Source organism: Maniola jurtina, chromosome 23 (assembly GCF_905333055.1).
Source record: "Maniola jurtina chromosome 23, ilManJurt1.1, whole genome shotgun sequence".
Taxonomy (NCBI): Eukaryota; Metazoa; Arthropoda; class Insecta; order Lepidoptera; family Nymphalidae; genus Maniola; species Maniola jurtina.
Genome location: NC_060051.1, coordinates 1,707,473 through 1,727,919, shown reverse-complemented (window position 1 = coordinate 1,727,919; position 20,447 = coordinate 1,707,473). Strand labels below are relative to the sequence as shown.

The 20,447-nt window shown below is 36.8% G+C and overlaps 1 protein-coding gene across 2 annotated transcripts in view; it reads left to right on the top strand.

Annotated features, from left to right (window-relative positions):
* The window catches only part of LOC123877435 (formin-like protein 6), a 44,236-nt gene extending 25,810 nt beyond the window's left edge, over positions 1 to 18,426 (top strand). For both annotated transcript variants that reach the window (XM_045924231.1, XM_045924232.1), the window contains 13 exons: positions 9,482 to 9,588; positions 10,223 to 10,368; positions 10,837 to 10,972; positions 11,560 to 11,673; positions 12,063 to 12,114; positions 12,406 to 12,551; positions 12,774 to 12,871; positions 13,310 to 13,455; positions 13,957 to 14,087; positions 15,043 to 15,140; positions 15,530 to 15,727; positions 16,079 to 16,309; positions 16,937 to 18,426. In XM_045924231.1, coding sequence (XP_045780187.1) covers positions 9,501 to 9,588; positions 10,223 to 10,368; positions 10,837 to 10,972; positions 11,560 to 11,673; positions 12,063 to 12,114; positions 12,406 to 12,551; positions 12,774 to 12,871; positions 13,310 to 13,455; positions 13,957 to 14,087; positions 15,043 to 15,140; positions 15,530 to 15,727; positions 16,079 to 16,309; positions 16,937 to 17,089 — 1,737 coding nt within the window. In that variant the 5' untranslated portion in view covers positions 9,482 to 9,500 and the 3' untranslated portion in view covers positions 17,090 to 18,426. The remainder of the gene's footprint in view (positions 1 to 9,481; positions 9,589 to 10,222; positions 10,369 to 10,836; positions 10,973 to 11,559; positions 11,674 to 12,062; positions 12,115 to 12,405; positions 12,552 to 12,773; positions 12,872 to 13,309; positions 13,456 to 13,956; positions 14,088 to 15,042; positions 15,141 to 15,529; positions 15,728 to 16,078; positions 16,310 to 16,936) is intronic.
* Positions 18,427 to 20,447: the final 2,021 nt, after the last annotated feature.

Sequence of the window (20,447 nt, the reverse complement as noted above, 5' to 3'; positions counted from 1 at the left end):
CCTAAATGTATCCACTGTGGGGAAGCTCATCCAGCTAATTATAGAGGCTGCATAGTAGCCAAGGAGATGCAATCCATTAGGAACAAGAAATACAAAAATCCATCTTCTCAAAACACTCAAGCAGCAAGTGATAAAGCAAAACAAACTCCAGCTATTAAGAACCGACTTGCCGAAATCAACAAAGAAAATCCTAATAAAAAGGTAACATATGCACAAGTAGCATCAAATAAAATGTCCGACAGTAATAACACGAGCGATCCTACCTCAAATAAACTAGACGAGATCCTAAAACTATTGTCATCATTTGATGATCGCTTGCGAAAACTTGAAAAAAGCAATAACAAAGCTCCCTTTAAAACCAAATAATGGGAAAGGAACTAAAAATATTGGCATGGAATTCTAATGGACTATTCCAACATCAATATGAGCTACAAGTAGTCCTAGATACTGAAAATATCGACATATGTCTGATCTCCGAAACACATTTTACAAAAGAATCCTATATCAAATTTAAAGGATATAAAGTATACCATGCCCTACATCCCAATAATTCAGCCAGAGGAGGTAGTGCTGTTATAATAAAAGAGAATATTTCCCATTACGAAGAAAGTAAACATGAGGAGTTAGAAATCCAAGCAGTGGCAGTAAATATCAAAACAGAACGATACCCAATTACAATAGTAGCCATATACTGCCCACCACGGCATTCTCTAAAAAAATATGAATACACAAGATTCTTGAGTCAATATGGACACAGATTTATAATTGGTGGCGATTTTAACGCCAAAAATATTTTCTGGGGCTCTAGACTAACAACAACAAAAGGAAAAGAATTGTTGAGTGCGATTAAAGACCTAAGATGCGACGTGATCAGTACTGGTATGCCGACCTATTGGCCTACTGATCCTCGAAAAACCCCAGATCTGATAGATTTCTTTATATCTAAGAATATCTCACCAAAGTACCTAAATATTGAAGGAAAATACGACATGAATTCGGACCATTCGCCAATATTGTTAATATTGGATAAACATAACATTGCATTCAAGGAAAGCAAGCTCACTCTTGTGAATAACAATACAGACTGGGAGAGCTTTAAAATAGAGTTAGCCAATATTATAAACCTAAAGGTCCCCTTAAAATGCCCAGACCAGCTAAATTTGGAAGTAGCCAAATTTATTACAGACATACAAAAATCAGCCTGGAACAATACGCCATTCATTAAAAAATGGAGTAAGGGTGCCACCTATCCGAAGGAAATTATCCACCTTATTAGAATAAAGAGAAAGCAAAGAAAAAAATGGCATGCCTCGAGATCGCCAGAAGACAAAACAACACTTAACAAACTCGCGAAAACAATCAAGAAAGCAATCAAAAGTCATAACGAAAATAAGTTAAATGATTACCTACGAAGCTTGACCAATGATCGAGAAACTGACTATTCTCTTTGGAAAGCAACGGAAAATCTAAAAAGACCCATCACACATATACCACCACTTAAAGACTCAAACGGAAAATGGGCTATCAATAACATTCAAAAAGCTAATAGATTCGCTCAGCATCTGGAAGATATATTCCAACCAAATGAGGGCCATTCACTTGATCTTAGTGAGAATGAAGAAAGACAAGATGATCGGCAAAATATCAGACTTGTGACACCAAAAGAAGTATCTGAAGAAATAAAGTTCAATTTAAGCAAAAAAAAATCTCCAGGATACGATCTCATTACTGGAGAAATTTTAAAAAACCTACCTCGGAAAGCTTTAGTGAAACTTACCAATCTCATAAATGCGTCATTCAGACTGAGACATGTACCTGAGTTATGGAAAGTTGCTGAAGTCATTATGATTGCCAAACCGGGGAAACCACCCCATGAAACAACATCATATAGACCAATCTCTTTATTACCAGTTATTTCAAAGTTGTTTGAAAAATTATTACTCAAGAGACTAAAACCCGTACTAGAAGATAGAAAATTAATACCAGATCATCAGTTTGGATTCCGAGAAAAACACTCAACGATAGATCAAGTCCACAGAATAACTGATATAATAGAGAAATCATTAGAAAATAAGAAAGTGTGTTCTACAGTTTTCTTAGATGTAGCGCAAGCTTTTGATAAAGTGTGGCACGAAGGGCTTATCTATAAACTCAGAAATATGCTACCAAAGTCATTTGCAGATATCCTTGAATCATACATTTCAAACAGATGGTTTAGAGTTCGTCAAGAAGATGCGTATTCTGAACTCAAGGAAATTAAAGCTGGGGTACCACAAGGAAGTGTCTTAGGTCCGGTCCTGTACTTATTGTACACCTGTGATATTCCAGCACTAGAAAATAATACCATTGCAACATTCGCTGATGACACTGCGATTATAGGAACTGGTGAAAGTCACGAAGAAGCAGTGGAAAAAGTTCAAGTTGCCATAAATAAAGTTAACGAATGGACTATAAAGTGGCGAATTAAGCTTAACGAATCGAAATCAATGCATATAGATTTTACCAATAAGCGACCGAAATATCACCCGATTTATCTAAATCGGCAACTTATTCCATATGTAAATACAGCAAAGTACTTAGGTATGACGCTAGACGCAAAGCTTCGATGGAAAGCTCATGTTAAAAAGAAACGCGAGGAGCTGGAACTACGTTATAAAAAAATGTATTGGCTGCTTGGAAGGCACTCAACACTCTCTATAAATAATAAACTTATGCTATACAAGCAAATTCTGATGCCTGTATGGACGTATGGTATACAACTCTGGGGGTGTACTAAATCGACCAATGTACAAGTAATACAGAGATTCCAGAATAAAGTACTCCGGGAAATAACAAATGCACCCTGGTATGTAAGAAATCACGATCTCCACAGGGACCTTAAGATAGAGTTCGTATACAAAGTCATCCAAAAGTTCGCAGAAGCTCACCAACATCGACTTCATCATCACGTTAATCTCGAGGCTGTGAAGCTTCTAGATAACTTGGACATAAAAAGAAGACTCAAACGAACCAAGCCGTTCGAACTAGTGTTAAAAAGTGCATAAATGCAGTGATTGTGTAATAGTGTTTGTGCTACTTTATTTTTATCTAGGTCGCAATAACATAGTGGACCGTAAGCATATTAGAATAAACTAAGGACAGTTATTGGACTGAAATTAGATTTAGAAATTATTCATAAGTAGAAGTTTAAGCTAGAATAAAATTACTAATTAGCCCATAGGCTAGATCGTAGTAGGAATAAAGCTACCATTATATAATGGAGCTTTATGGTAAGAAAAAAAAAAAAAAAAAAAAAAAAAAAAAAATCTATGGAACAGGTAAGCCTACCCGGGCGAAGTGGTGGCAAGTCAACTACTTAAAAATTATGGTAGGTACCTATATTCTCGAATAACTTTTCATCTTTAAAATTCAGATCACTTACTGAGTTCTGATTTAGGGCAGCCATATAAATACTTGAACTCTGAATCTAACGCATTGAACTATTTTTTCATCTACTTACAAACCATAACGATTCTGAAATAATAAGAAACAAACCTTAAGTCAATGGGAGAAGGTTGCAAATGTGTAAGATATTTGACTAATTTGTCTAATTAGTAACCTGGTGTTCTGAATGAAAGTAGCTCCCAGGCGAAAATAAATAACATTCAGAGATCAAAGATTTTTTTAACAGATGCTGCGCGGGTTCGTACGAGTATCTAGTGAGAATTTCATAATTGGCGACCTCTCTGGCTGGTGAGCGCAGTGGTTTTATTATTGGGTGGTCCCAGGTTCGATTCCCGGCAGGGATGATTTGGAAAATAATTACTAAATTGTCTCTGGTCTGATCTGGTGGAAGGCTTCGGCCGTGGTTGAATTAAAAGATAAAATTTTACTGACCGGTAAAAAAATCCCATGGGCGAAATCAATTTCTGGCTATGGCCATCCATGTAAGTATTACTAAAACAAAAATACTTAAGAAGTTTCACACGCACATATACAAAGTTTCGCCTTTATTATATCAGTGTGATTTGTAAATATTGAGTTTTCAAGAATGTAAAACGAAAGATTTGAAAAGTAAAAGTTAAGTAGGTAGTTAAGATATATCTCAGACTCATAATACTTACGCTATATTTAAAAAACTATTTATAACTATGTCTTGCGAAGACTTCATCAAAACCCGAGTTTAATTAATTTATGTATTGATTGATTAGCTAATTAATAATTCAAAAGGATTACTATTATTATTAGAGCGATGACAGATTAGGATTCGTCCACATCTGAGCTCCTTATGCGGAAGTGTTGCATGTCATCTTCCATGACAGATAAAGTGACTAGGTTGTCCTACGTGATGTTACATTAATAGGAGTAACCTTAGATAGGCCTTTATGACCCGACTACGGCAAAGCCAAAAGGAAGGGTTATGATTTTAGCAGTCTATGTATGTATGTAGGTATGTATGTATGTATGTTTGTATCTAGATTCTGTGTGTTCCACCCTTAAAATAACAACCCAAGTTCCACCGTAGCGTCTAAACTGGGCTGATTTTGATGAATTGATTCGTTGTAAAGGTCCGGGATAAGCTATAGTTTATACGAAAAAATTTGCCCAGCGGACATTACATAAACAAACAAACACATGCTTACCCGAATAATTAAAAAAATCTTTCAATAAAAAATGTTTTTACAGGGTTTTTCCGCATGCGGAATTCCATTTTCAGGTTTAGTGTCTGCGTCCTTAAATATTATTTTTATCTAAACAATTGGCAAATAAGAATTAGCATACAAAGGCAGGTCGCGTTGGCCATAAAGATAGGTTTTGCAGGAAACATGACGTCATCATATGGTCATAATATGATAATGTGGGAATATGTAAGTTTGCTTTGAACAAAGTTTGGGCGAACCATTTTTGGGCAAATGATTATAGGCGTCACTCAGAAAAGCAGGTATTATTTAAATATTTTTATCGAATTATTGGAATGTCCTCTCCAAAACCAACACAAAAAAAACACAAGTTTAATGTGCCAGGTTATCCGAGAGTTTTAATCTAAACAAACTAATGCCAAAATAAATAATTTAATTAGAGCGTGATTGCTATCACAACATCTAATTATCCAGTTCACAACCCAAATACCGAAAATATGCGATATCGCTCCGAATCTCAGAAGGAGACTGAACTAAAACCTTCAAAACACCCGTATTTATGCAAGTTCAATCTTGTTGGCCTCCTAGTAACAGATTGTATGACATCGAATGAGCCAAATATCGATTTTACCAAACTACCTTCATCAGCTAAATTAATAATTTTATATTATTTTTGACAACTCAAATCAACTTTTTAAAAATAACCTTACAGTTCGGCCGTCCTGAATTTAACACGCCCTCGTGTTTCTAAATAATCTTGTCATGTCAGTCGCGGGCTTCCTTGCCCTAAGTCAAATCCAAATCATGGGCTATCCTGCCCTCCGTCAAATTATTAAAACCTATCCCTGAACTGCCGAACTCTCAGTTTTAATATCAAGTCAACAATAAATCCAAACAACTAACTTCTCATTCGATGTATACAAAATCTGAACCACTCATTGCAAATTACTTTCCAATTCACAAAATAGTGGAGTAAATAAAGCCGTAAAATAGCCAATCTTAGGAAGTCCTCAGAAACAGCTCCGATTTTGATGATTTTTTTTTTTTAAATTCTTGTTTTTTATACATTATTTAAAATCAGAAACGTTTTAAAGCGGGGAAATAATTTTTTTATCCATATGTGCGATATTTATACACGAAGTCCAGAAAAACGCTACCTTCTCTTTGAGAAGTTGTAGAGGAGGTCAAATGCTACAAATGACCTCTAAACACTTATGGGTAAAATCCGCCCTTTTTTGAGTTATTGATCGTTTTCAGAAAAATACGTATTTATTTCTTTTAAAATTCATTTAAAAAAAAGTAAGGCATATTGCCGACTTTTTATTTAATTTCTAAGTACTAGACATCTCAATTAATAATTGTGAATTCTAAAATAAAAATAATCTTTGTAGGTTCCCCGGTTAGGGATCCAAGACTGTACCAGTTTCATAATTTCTATTGGGTTACTTTGCCAAAAATGCTATTTTTTTTTACAGTTACAGAAAAGTTTTTGGCCTGCAAATTATTTTCAAAGCTTCTACACATTCTCAGCTATCTAATAATGTACAAAACTTTAAAATAAGTTGAAAATTAGCTAAAAAAACGATAAAATAATAGCACAAGGAAGAAATTTCTTAACGCTTAAATTTTAAACAAATCGTTTTTTCTTTGTTTAGAGGTAGTCTCTACTTAGAAAGAGGTAACAATTTACTGTGAATATGTGATTTGGTCAAGTCTGATCATAAAATCGGCCACGGGATAGCTCAATTGATCGATAGGAACGATTTGTTTAAAATTTAAGCGTTAAGAAATTTCTCCCTTGTGCTATTATTTTATCATTTTTTTAAGCTAATTTTCAACTTATTTTAAAGTTTTGTACATCATTAGATAGCTGAAAAAGTGTAGAAACTTTGCAAATAATTTGCAGGCCAAAAATTTCTGTAACTTTGAAAAAAAAATAGCGTTTTTGGCAAAGTAGCCCAATAGAAATTATGAAACTGGTACAGTCTTGGATCCCTAACCGGGGAACCTACAAAGATTATTTTTATTTTAGAATTCACAATTATTAATTGAGATGTCTAGTACTTAGGAATTAAATAAAAAGTCGGCAATATGCCTTACTTTTTTTAAAATGAATTTTAAAAGAAATAAATACGTATTTTTCTGAAAACGATCAATAACTCAAAAACGGGCGTTTTTTACCCATTAGTGTTTAGAGGTCATTTGTAGTATTTGACCTCCTCTACAACTTCTCAAAGAGAAGGTAGCGTTTTTCTGGACTTCGTGTATAAATATCGCACATATGGATAAAAAATTATTTCCCCGCTTCGAAACGTTTCTGATTTTAAATAATGTATAAAAAACAAGAATTTAAAAAAAAAATCATCAAAATCGGTGCTGTTTCTGAGGACTTCCGACGAAAATGCTTCGTTTATTCCACTAAAAGACTAAATTATTAAAAAATCTAAAAATTTTAATCACCAAATCAAACTCAATAAAAATTTTAATCAAATGTGGGTTGTTTACAAAAAGATACCAAAGCGAAATTAAGACAACGTGAGACACATCCCACTTCTGAATTATAGGCGTCACTCAGAAAAGCAGGTATTATTTAAATATTTTTATCGAATTATTGGAATGTCCTCTCCAAAACCAACACAAAAAAAACACAAGTTTAATGTGCCAGGTTATCCGAGAGTTTTAATCTAAACAAACTAATGCCAAAATAAATAATTTAATTAGAGCGTGATTGCTATCACAACATCTAATTATCCAGTTCACAACCCAAATACCGAAAATATGCGATATCGCTCCGAATCTCAGAAGGAGACTGAACTAAAACCTTCAAAACACCCGTATTTATGCAAGTTCAATCTTGTTGGCCTCCTAGTAACAGATTGTATGACATCGAATGAGCCAAATATCGATTTTACCAAACTACCTTCATCAGCTAAATTAATAATTTTATATTATTTTTGACAACTCAAATCAACTTTTTAAAAATAACCTTACATGATTTTAGCTTACATAAAATTAGGTACATAAAATAGGCAGTTCATTAAAAAATCAAATGAAAAAGTTTCCACTTCGAAATTCGATTTCACGCTACCTATAGCCTATTTATTAACCCACGACCCAAAAAGAGGGGTGTTATAAGTTTGACGTGTGTATCTGTGTATCTGTCTATGGCATCGTAGCTCCTAAACTAATGAACCGATATTAATTTAGTTTGAAAGTTATCAGCTCCTTTCTAGTTACTGTAACCTTCACTTGTCGGGGGTGTTATTAATTTTTTATTTACACTTGTTATATTTTGATGTAATGATCAATCAAACCGAGAGTTCCCTCAAAGAGTATTAAAATTACAGTGCGTTGGCGTTGTTCAATCTGGAGAGAATTAACGTTAGTGTCGGTAGCAAGAAAATTACATATACGGTAAAGAATTTTTTAAGTTTATAGTTAAACAGGATCGGGCTACTATAAGTATGTGGTCCTCAAATCGAAGTTCGCTGTCAGTCAGAACTTCCTGATTTCAAGCTTCTGTGGTACGTTCTAGCACTTCACCACTGACGCACACTGGAGAAAAAAAAATTACGAGACATATTTTCATCGCGATTATAGCTCTATCGGGTGACAGAAGGGCTGGCTCTTTTTTTGCGCAACGGATGAGCCTGGCTGTCCAGCGCGGAAATGCAGCCAGTATTCTTGGCACCTTTCCACGGGGGCAAGATTTGTATACTTTTCTAAGATACTTAGTAATTAGATAAGGCTAGCTTTAAGTTTTATAGTAATATTTTAGTTTTTACTAGATTTTACTATTAGTCTAGACTGCAATGGTGAAATGTGGCGCAGGCAGGCGCCATTATAACAATCGCGTGGGATGCTAATGTTGCAAATGCCACTTGACAATTAGTGACTTGCTCTTTACAAAGTACCTAAGTAGATACCTCTCTAAACCAGTTGCAAAGATGCCTGTAGAGTTTCCTTCTATATAAAATATGCTTTACTAAATAGTCAAAGAATTTACATGTTTTATTTTCCAAATAAATTACTTAAGTAGTACGCGAAGGGAGCCTATATTCCTAACCCTCCGCTGTCCGTCTATCCGTCTGTCTGTCAGCGTGCTGTACCTCACGAACCGACAGCAGTGGTCGGCAACTGCAGGCGGACCGCGGTCTAATCTTGGACCGCTGAATATTTTTAATACTTATGAATTAATTAAATCAAAAAGTTTAATCTTTACACATTTTGCTTGATAATATTATGTACTTTGGTAGGATTATGATTTTCGCATTTGCTGTTCATCTGCACGTGAACTAGACAATAATAACTGTCTCAAGACCGACGTCGGTGTAATTTTTCGCATTTTTTTCTGGACCTCGATAAAAGATTTCAAGAGTATTCGGACCCCACTTAAAATTACTTGCCGACCCCAGACCCCAGTTGAATAGAAAGGTTCCTCAGCCTTCCTCCTCCAGCTGCTTTACGCGACCTATCACAGTATCATAGTAATATTATAAAGGCGAAAGTTTGTATGTGTGTGTGTGTATGTGTGTGTGTGTGTGTGTGTATGTTTGTTACTCCTTCACGCAAAAACTACTGGATGGATTTGGCTGAAATTCGGAATGGAGATAGATAATATCCTGGATTAGCACATAGGCTACTTTTTATCCCGGAAAACCAAAGAGTTCCCACGGGATTTCGAAAAACCTAAATCCACGCGGGCGAAGTCGCGGGCATCGGCTAGTTATTATTATTAATAGACCAGACAAGTCGCCAAGACTTCAGGGCGCTAAGAATACAATGTAAATAGTTGTAAGAATTATGTAAATACAATAAAATAATAAATAAATAATAATAATATCCATATTTGTTTGTTTCAGGTAGCACAGCAAGTGGACCATGGCCACCAAGTCGTACAGCAAGCACAAGGAGTACAAGGAGTATTCCAGCTCCCGGGGCAATGTGCCATACACAGACGAACAATTTGGTACGTACATATGTATCTATGATGCCTAGCATTAGAATCAAACTAGCCAGGGCTAGCTAAAACTGGATTGCCTAGTTGGTCTAGTGACTAGCTTACTTGGCTGCGGGTCATGAGGTCCCGGGTTTGAATCCCGGATCGGGCCAGTAGAGCAACCAGTTGACTGCAAACAATATTTAAACAACCGGGCGAGTTGAACTCACATGGAGAAGGTTTCAGATACCTACGTGTTTTCCATTTCATCAGCGTGTATGCGTCCACTGCTGGACATAGGCCTTTCCAAAAGCGCGCCACCAAACACGGTCCCCCGCCTTCCTCATCCACCCGCTCCCCGCCACCTTCTTCAGGTCATCGGTCCTGCGGGCTGGAAGTCGTCCCACACTGCGCTTACCGGTACGCGGTCTCCACTCGAACACGTCTACCCCATCAACCGTCGGTTCTGCGAGAGACATAACCTGCCCATTGCCACTTCTGCTTGCTAGTTACATACATGTTTGGGGTCACAGAATAGATTTGGAACAAACTGGCTGTGAAAGACAGATAGGACAAAGACACTCGAGTGATTCTATACGGGTTCCGTTTTTCATAGAAACCAAAAAATACCAATAGGTACTCACAAATTTTTTATTGATTGCAGATATGATAAAATCCGAACTGATCCCGAAAGGCAGCAAGCTGGACTCTCTAGGTAGAGGGGGAGGGGCGAGAGAGTACCACTATGAGTATAAGGAGGAGAAGCACCCCTCCGGAAAATACGATCGAAAGGATCTGCATACTGTCGAGGTGAGTTTGAGCTATCTTGTACCAAAGATAAATGATGAGGAGAGCAGAAAGAGAAAAAGAAAAAAAAACCTTAGGCCGCTTCAATCATCATCCCTTACCATCAGGTGAGATTGCAGTCAATGGGTAACTTATATCTGAATAGAAAAATGTTCAATTTTTAGTCTGAAAGTCGGGTAGACGCCCTGTCAGCAGAAGTTAGGAGAATTTTCCTCCTCCAAAGATAATTAATAAGAAAAGTAGGTAACCTAAAGGGATCTGAATTCTGAACCTTTAATAATTAATAACTAATTGCAGTTATTTTACAAGCTTCTGCGATCTTTCAACAGGATGTCTTCCAATTGGATACCCCACCAACTTTATTTCGCCTCTTCCATCTTTTCCAAGATTGCGAAACGTGTTTTAAAGTGCCCAAAGTTTCATTGATATAAAAATGTAAAGATTTTGCAAGGTTCGTTTCGCCTGTTCCAGGAATACTCAGTCCCACCCAAGACCTTGCCAAAGGCTGAGAGCACTACGTACTACTACGAACGCGAGGAGAGGGAACTGCCTGCCATCGGCACTGGCACCCGGACGTATAACTATGAAACCACCAGCTCTACCCCAGGTACAGAGTACCCTATGGAATATGGATTTTTCGACTACCTATATACTCTTGTATTCATACACTTATTCAGTAGCGTAGCTAGGCGGGGGCGAAGTGTGCCCTCGCCTACAGTCTCGCGCTTAATGGGGCCTCGTGAGGCTCTTTTAAGTGCCTCTATTTGATCTAGGTTTAATCTAATAATATCTAGATATTTGAATCAAACCTAGATTGAGAGACAGAAAGAAGATTTTCTTAGTTAAAAAAATTGTTTTAAAGTAAAAAGCAGGACCGACTAACTGTCTGTTTTAGCAATACATACTTTTAATCGAAGCAGATTTAGCTGTAAAAATCAATTACAAATCTTTACCATAGGACTTCAATAAAGCAAAAAGCTGTTAAGTACATTACTTTTGTAAAAATGGATCTAGGGGACGAACGAATTAGGGGCCTCACCGCCTGACTGATGCAACGTCCCCCACGGCCACGGTGTTGTCAGTCATCGCTACGTCTCTGTACTTATTACTTAGGTTTATGAAGAAAAGAGTGAATTAGGCACCTTTTAGGCGCTCAAAGGTGAAATTTTTAAAATTGTCATGTCTCCTTGGCAGGATACTTGAAAGTGAAAACCTCTAAAGCGACGAAGGAAATGACACAGAATGTCGACGAACTGGACTCTCTTCTCGACGACTTGCAGAAGGACCAAGAACGACAGCTTTACAAGAGTACGTACCTTCATGTCTGCATAATTGACGAGTATAAATGGAATTTAATTGAAAATGTTACAATAAAACTTAAAGCTAAATACTGTACAAATCATACCTGTGTGGAATGGTGCCAAGAATACTGGGTGCTAGGTTTCTGTGCTGAACAGCCAGGCTGATCCTTTGCGCAAAAAATGAGCCAGTTCTGCTGTCACCAGATGGCGAAATTTAATTTTATATCGACTTAAAACTAACTGTGAGGGTTCCAAACGCACCTTTCTCTGAGATGATCCCTAATTAGCAATTTATCATTCGGGTTTTCTTTTTATTATATTAGATATTTTAAAAGTTACAACATTTTAACCATGTAATTTTAAAAATTCATGAGTTTTATTATTATAATATTTCAGGTGGTTATAATTCAGATACAGCTGAAAGTACATCATTTGACTACAGAAGGGGGTGAGTTGCATTCTAATACAATATATATTTTTGTTTTTTTAAAATTCATATTTTAACAAGTATTTTATATTGATAAGTAGTTTTAAGTGAGAAAGTGCGATGTTCGAGCGAAGCGAGCGGTTCTTCATAAAAAGTTTTGTTATTTTGTACAATAAATCCTGTTATAAAATTTTTAAACTTCAAGGTCCCCTATGGTTGAGCGAGGTCCTAAAATAACGATGAACAGTGAAACTCGCATTAATATTCACTCAGTTTATGAGTTTTTAATAATTGTGCAATGTCTTGCTTCAGTGTTCCCGCCAAAGCGCCCTCTAGCGGCTACTCGACGCTGAAGCACGAGGAGAGGCTGGAGTCCTCCTCCTGGGGTGCCCCTCCTCCTCCCACCATCACACGCGCTGCTGAGATCAGGCAGGAGGTCTACAGGGAGGAGAAAACTGGTGAGTTTACTGGCTATTGACTCAAAGTGCTCTCTAGTAGGTGCTCGACGCTGAAGCACAAGGAGAGGCTGGAGTCCTCCTCCTGGGGTGTCCCTCCCCCTCCCACCATCACACGCGCTGTTGAGATCAGGCAGGAGTATTGGTAACTATGTATAATGTGCGGAGACTTTTCAAGAACTTCGCAAAACGGAAAATCTCATGTTTAATATTGCATTGTTGCAGAATCTCGAGTGGTGCCATCTCAGGTGTCTCCCGCGATACCACAAATGGTACCACCCACCATCTGCTCTCATTGCCACACGTCATCCACCACCGGCACGGTAAGTGTAAAATAGGGTTTCATATTTTTTTAGGAACTTTTTACGAAACAATCTACTTACGTACTTTTTTGTTGAAAAAAGACAAAACTGTGAAATGCCGGTTAAAAGTTACTTATCTGATGACTGAAACATTGATTCTTAAAAAATTGAGCTCACTACGCTTGCGCTGGATCGCAATATACAACATGTGTTGCGATCCAGTTCGAAGGACCATTTTTATGGTATACCTAATCATTTAAAAGTATTAAATTTATTTATAAGTAATCAAACTACATATTATTTTTCTTTTGACAAAATAATTGTTTTATCTGTGGAAAGAAGTCAAACATTCAAATCCCGGTTAAAAGCTGTTATTTGATGAAAAAAAATCAGTTTCCTAAAAAAACTGCGCTCACTACGCTTGCGATATACAATATTAATGCCAATTCTCTATTCCAGCTGCCGCGACCGGGTGCTCCCATGAACAAAGTGACCACCACCGTCAAAACCTACACTTACGAAGTGCCCGCCGACCAAGACCCGACCAGTGTGCCCATACCCGAGCACTCACACACTCACACACACAACGAGCACGTCCTGCACGAGTAAGAATCACAATTATTTAACCATTATTGTGGTTGCAGCACACTATATTGTATTATACATGGTAGCAGGCATTATTAAGCATCTAGATGCTCAGTAGTAATAGGAAGAGAGGCCGTTGTATCCATTGGAATCTGTGTATCCGTTGAGAGAACTTCATTAGCGCGATTCAGGATGTGTGGCTAAAGATCTTTGGCGACATCTAGTTTCTTTGTCGTAAGTTACTTCGTCGCCATGCGCGATGGATGTATAGTGCGCGGCAGGTTGAGATGGCAGGGGTGGGGACGCCCCGCACAACCCCCGTTGCGGGTGAGCGTACGAGGCGTCCCACCGCCTCATATCCTGATCGCCATCTCAACCTCGCGTACCGTTCTTTCTTATGAGTAGGTACACGCAGGTAATGTCATCTAGTGTCTATATGGAGACCGCAACAATATCACAAAACCTACACTTACGAAGTAGGTGCTATATTATTATCCTAAGTAATGTAATCTTCTTTCCAGTACAACAACGATCACTAACTCATCGACCCCCGTGAAGTTGGTCGCGGCCCCCGCTCCCCCTCCCGCGGGGGGCTGCCAGCACTGCTCGCACTGCAACACGCGGCTGCACTACCGCACACACGCTACCGACGGTCAGTAGACTGCCAACAGTTAATTTTAAGTAGAATGCTACTTAAGTTTAGCATGCTGTAAAAACAGTAAATTTTTTGACTAATAAAACATTCTTAAACATGATGGCGGCACTTTCATCAGGCAAAATGTAGTAGAATTCTACTTATTATAAAATTAACTAACTTTTAAAGTGATAATTTAATAAAAATCTCACTTAACCTATTAGTTACTTACTGCAAAACATTAAGTACTGTACTAAAAAGGTTGAGATTTTATTGGAATTACTAAAATTTTAAACCTTTATCGCTATTTAAATAACATCAATTTATCGCAGCTAGTCAGGTACCTACGTCGTGTAAATAAGTGGACGATACGTTTCATAATATTAAATCTTTCTCTGTAGAATTTATACTAATACTAATACTAATACTAATAATAAATAAAATTGGAGTGTCTGTCTGTAATTTCGAAATAACTACCGCATATTAAGGTCATATGGTTATTTGAACGATACTATAACCGAATCACACGTTTTTAAAATTTTTGTCTGTCTGTCTGTCTGTTTGAAAAGGCTAATCTTGGGAACGGCTGAACCGATTTTGACGGGATTTTCACAGACAAGTAGAGGATTGACCAGGGAGTAACATAGGCTACTTTTTTAACCGACTTTCAAAAAGGGAGTTGTGTTTTTCTACCTATGTACACCGAAATCTCCGAGATTTCTGAACCGATTTGCGTCATTTCTTTTTTAATCGATAGAGGAACTTTGCGACATTGTTTCATAAAAAATTTGGAGTCCAACTCCTCAATCCTGATGCTGCAGGGGATCTGACCAATCCACGCGGGCGAAGCTGCGGGCATCAGCTAGTCTCTAAATAATTCAAAAGCACTGCTTGTGTACTTAATTGCAAAAGTTAATCTTACTTGAATAAAAAATCGTTCTAAGTATTTCAATTTCTTAATTTTTGTCGTCAGAGGTAACGAGTGAGCGCGTGTTGTACCCGCCGCCGCCCGCCAACATCACTCTCCTGCCTGCGCAGCCTAACGACCCACACAATGGACACGGCCCCCATGTAAGAATCATAAATAGGTATAATTACTAATTTAGAGCCTCGATAGCTCAACGGTTGAGGAGCGGAATGAATTCCGAAAGGTCGGCGGTTCAAATCTCACCCGTTGCACTATTTCGTACCCACTCCTGGCACAAGCTTTACGCTTAGTTGGAGGGGAGTCATGTTTAGTATGGCTTATATTATTAAAAAAAAAAAAATTAATAGTAAATGTCATCTCGACCGAATTTCGGCCACGGCAATCATGCGATTAGCAAAATAGTTAAATACTGAATTTCGATTTTAAGTACCTATCTATCATTTTATTGAAGTTGATTTTATTGTAGTAAGTTTATATTGTAATTACTTAATTGTGAATTTTTTGGGCTGTAATTGCACGTTACTTTTTTTAGGGTCCAACAAGCTACAAATACAGCGAGACGAGCTACTCGTCGCAAAATTCGTCGCAGCGCTACCCCTCGCCCGCGCCCCCGCCCTCGCGCACGCTCTCGCCTTCGCCCTCACCCTTCCCACGTCCTGCCACGCCATCGGGTGGCACGCAGCAACCGCCCAAGAAACTCGATGACCTACTCGCCGACTTCCCTGAAGCGGTAAGACTTTCTATAACATTTTTACATTTCATCCATCACCTTTACTTCAAATTGCGGAGTCCACTATTGAACACATATACCTTTCCTGAAATGCATCATCATACCCAGTTCATAGCCTTCCTTATCCGTGGCATATTCGTCATTCAAAACCAAAGCTTTCACTGTTCTTGCATTATTTGTCTTTCTCATTTTACTTACTGACTTAAACATTTTTATTTTTCTTTAAAGTATCTAAGTATTAAGAGTATCTAAAATCTCACATTGATCCTTAATGATTTGCACTTCCTCCAAAGCTTATTCGGTTATTACTAACCATTAGGTGAATTTAACTGTATATTTGATAATTTACAGCGGTTCCCCACCCAACCGGATGGCATCACCCGTCGTAAAGTCGAAGTAACTCACGAGAGCTTAAGCCAGAATGCTCAGAATGCCCAGAATGATACCGCAAAGAAGCCTTCACTACCGATCGGCGGCAGCAGGAATGTAGCCGGTCCCGCGGTATACTACCCACCGGGTCATGTGCCTTTTGAGAAGAAGGATGCACCAGTCGTCGCTAGCGGTGGAGGCTACCAGTCTGCTGTGAGTAGAATTCTACTTAAAAATATATTTTCCTAACCAAGGTTTGTCGATTCTGTTAAGAAATAAGCTATATAGTCAATGGACCCCCATTGGATCAGATGTTCGTTAGTAAAATTCTACTTAATTGGAATACCCTCTCTACCTACTGCATTAATCTCTGCTAGAAAAATGTTACAGTATTGGCAATGCAGAATATAGCTTTGGCTATCAGAAGAATTCTTCACGCTTTTTTGCAATTGGAATTTGCTAAGATTTCAAAAGTCCATTACGGTAGAATATTTTAATAAGAGTAGGTAGTTACCTAGATTGTTAGTAGAATTCTACTAAATTATATTTTTTCTTTCAAGAAGTTTAATTTCACTCAATTATTTCTTCATACCTAAGTGCTTTTCCATACTATATAATATTATAAATGCGAAAGTGTGTCTGTCCGTCTGTCTGCTACCTTTTCACGGCCCGTTTAACCGATTCTGACAAAATTCAGTATAGAGTTAGCTTATATCTCGGGGATGGACATAGGCTACTTTTTATCCCGGAAAATTAAAGAGTTCTCACGGGATCTTTAAAACCTAAATCCACGAAGTCGCGGACATCTTCTAGTTAAAAATAATTTCTTTCTCTTTCCAGGCAATGATGCAAGGCGGCGGCGCCTACGCTTCCGGCCGGGGAATGTACGAATACGAGTCAGGCGCACGCAGCAAGGAAAAGCATTCTGAGAAGAAAACAGCTGTACCAATCTGCTTACCACTCTGCTGCGCCATGCCTTGCGTTATTATGTAAAGTGTAAACTCCACTTGCCGCAAACAGATTGCAGTGTCGTAGCGTGTTGTGAGTCAGAGTTAAAATGAGACAGGTTCATGTCGAAGATATACATCTGTCTCCTTTTAACTTTCTTAGTCTGAGCAAAGTCCTACTCTCCTTACATTTCAGTCTCTACTGGAATGTAATGTAGTGTTGTCTTTTATTGGTAACAACACAGCTTTTTGATATACTATGATATAGGCACATATCTATGGTTATTCATGGTTAGGTAGACAGGTAAGGTATACCTAATAAAACCAAAACACAACAGACTCAAAGCAAGCACGGTTTTGCCAAAATAAAGAAAATTTAATAGTATTTAAGATTGATATAATTTTTTCGATAATTCTATACAATGAAATTCATACTAGATTTTTGCACCTCGGCTTCACTAAACTGCACAGTGCCACCCAGCGAGTCAGCGTTGTGCCTTAAGAAGTCAAAAGTTTATAACGCACCTTTTGGTAACTTCAGTATGATATTGTAAACTATATGACTGTAGTTTATCTATCATTTTACATTTATATCTGATCGCATTTTATCGCGCCACAGTCACGACACGCTACATCAGCCTAATGTGTTTGCACCTTTATACAGTTTTATGTAATTTACCTACTTGTATAATTTCGGTACTTGCATTTTTATTAATAAATATTCAATAATAACTCTTCGATGGTACAAGTAATTAGGTAGGTAGGTATTTAAATAACGATTAAATTTTGTTGATAATATTTTTGATGTCATACTAGCTACGCCATCTATTGTCATAAAAATATTATGTTCTCTTTATTTTCTTCCTTTATAATAACAAATTTTACAAAATTTAATAAAATTTAGGTACAGAATTTTTTGTTTGTATAAATGTCCGTATTCTTTATATTATAGGTATACCTAGTTGTTATGAATTAAGTAACTAAGTCTAAATAAATATTAACTAACCAAACCAAATTGTAATTTTAAACGTTTTTCCCGCGATCCAAAATAACAGCGATTCAAAATGCGAATTTAAATTAAAAGAAAAGAGTAGGTAGGGAATTAAAATAAAATGTTTATGAGTAAGTCAGACTCCGCTAGATTATGTTAATGAAAATAATTTTACTCAAATAAGTAATAACAATAGGTTTAATTAGGATGAAAACAAATTACTTCAGTGTCGTTGCATGTTGAAACTTGCAATGCATAGGCTAGAATCTAGATTCATGTTTTCTTAACAGGGCTCTCTCCGTCACTCGTTTCCACTCGTTTCATACAATCGTAGTTCCAATTTCATTTGAATATTAAGCAACCAAAGTCCATGAAATTTTGCAGACATATCCTAGAAACTAATATCTGTGTCTGTGGTGTTTTAGATTTTTCTAAAAATATGTAGTTTTAAAATTACAGGGGCTCAAAGATTTGTATGTAAATTTTTAAGACCGCATAACTTTGAAACAGAATATTTTAACAGAAATCTGGAAAACCACAGACATAGATATTAGTTTCTAGAATATGTCTGCAAAATTTCATGGACTTTGGTTGCTTAATATTCAAATGAAATTGGAACTACGATTGTATGAAACGAGTGACGGAGAGAGCCCTCTTAAACGTTTGTCTCCGGTCAAGATTCACGACACGCTGCGTCAGGTCAATGTGTTTGCAACTTTACTTTATTCTCTAAAACCAGTAAACATCGATGTCCAGTAAAGCACTAACACTAATGTGCCATTAATGATATTATTTTATTGTAATCGTAAGTGCAAGTGCCTTGTTCGTCATGTTAAGTGTATAAAATGATATTATTATATTTTTATTAATAAATTTTATTATTAACTTTCCATTGTTTTATTTTTGTGTTTAAAAATACTTACCTTTCTTTAATAAAACCTAACTGCCTTTCAGAATTCTAGGTCAACGGGAAGTACCCTATAGGTTTTCTTTACAGACACGACGGACGGACAGACAGACAGACAGGCAACAAAGTGATCCTAGTTCCATTTTTCCTTTTGAGGTACGGAAACCTAAAAATGACTTCTCATACGCAATTTTAACTCTATGGGTCAACTGTCATGTCAAAACACAGTTTTTCTTTAAAATAAGGACAAATATCGTACTTTTCCCATGATAAAATGGCGCGTGAGAAGCCATTTTTCACGGATTAAGTAGGTAAGTTGCCACTTATGTCAAATCTCTAACCATACAAAAATGAAATTAATCAGTGCATTAGCGCACTTACATTTTGTATGATGGCCACTTTGAATCATATTTTTATTCATACGAATCGAATTAGTGCACAAACCCCCTTAGCCTATAATTATTATTATACAATGAAATAAAACAAAAGAGTTCGTAATAAAAACACATATATTTTGCTTTTATATTATTTTACCAAAATTTTTGGATCAAGTCCAACAAGGCAGTCTCCGGGTTTACAACGCCCCTATACAAGCTCCGCGCCCGGACTCTCCCGCGCTTTTACATGTAAGGCCCTTTAACACGGCCCAGTTTAGTGGATCTGCGGTCTTAAATATACTGATATATTGAATATAAAAAATAAAACGGTACAGAGAGCTTACAATAATTTTATTGTTACCAATCCGGTAGAACACAAAAAGTAACTACGGGCGAAATATTTAAATAATAATTAATCAATATAACTAATCTGTCGATAAGTTAGTTAGCAACGTTGTTATTTGTCAAAAAAGACCATAATGCGTAATTTTTGAGAATTCAATCGCCATATTTGCTCTTCGTCATGTCAAAAATACTGTTCGCCCTTAAATTAAGGACTAAATTCGTAATTTTGTTTGGGTCCGTTTTGTTGTGGGTTTGACAGTTGACCCATAGAGCAAGTATGGCAAATGAGTTCTCAAAATGTATGCACTATACAATTGTTGACAAATAGCAACGTTGCCAAGTAACTTATCGACAGATTGTCGATAGATTATTTATTTTTTTAAATCAGCCGTTAGTACTTCTGTATACAAACGAATTAGCATAGTATCTTAACAATATTATCGCAAATTAATCTCTTAAAAAGCAAAACGGCCCGCGTTTCATTATAATTTGAGAAGGAAATAATTTTTACAATAGGTTTCTAAGAAATTAATTGCGATCATATATCATTTGAATATATGTATTATAAAAAACCAAAATATTGTGTTGCATTTTTGTATCTTCAAATGTACAATTTTATTTAGTAAAAAATAATATTTAATTATTTATGTACAAAAACCTAACACTTGCTAATTTTGGTCTTTGATGAATTTCAATTCAAATAGAAACAGTAACATAATCATAGTAATAAGAAATCAACAATATATTTTACAAACAGCGATACTATGTGCAGCTCAAATTATAT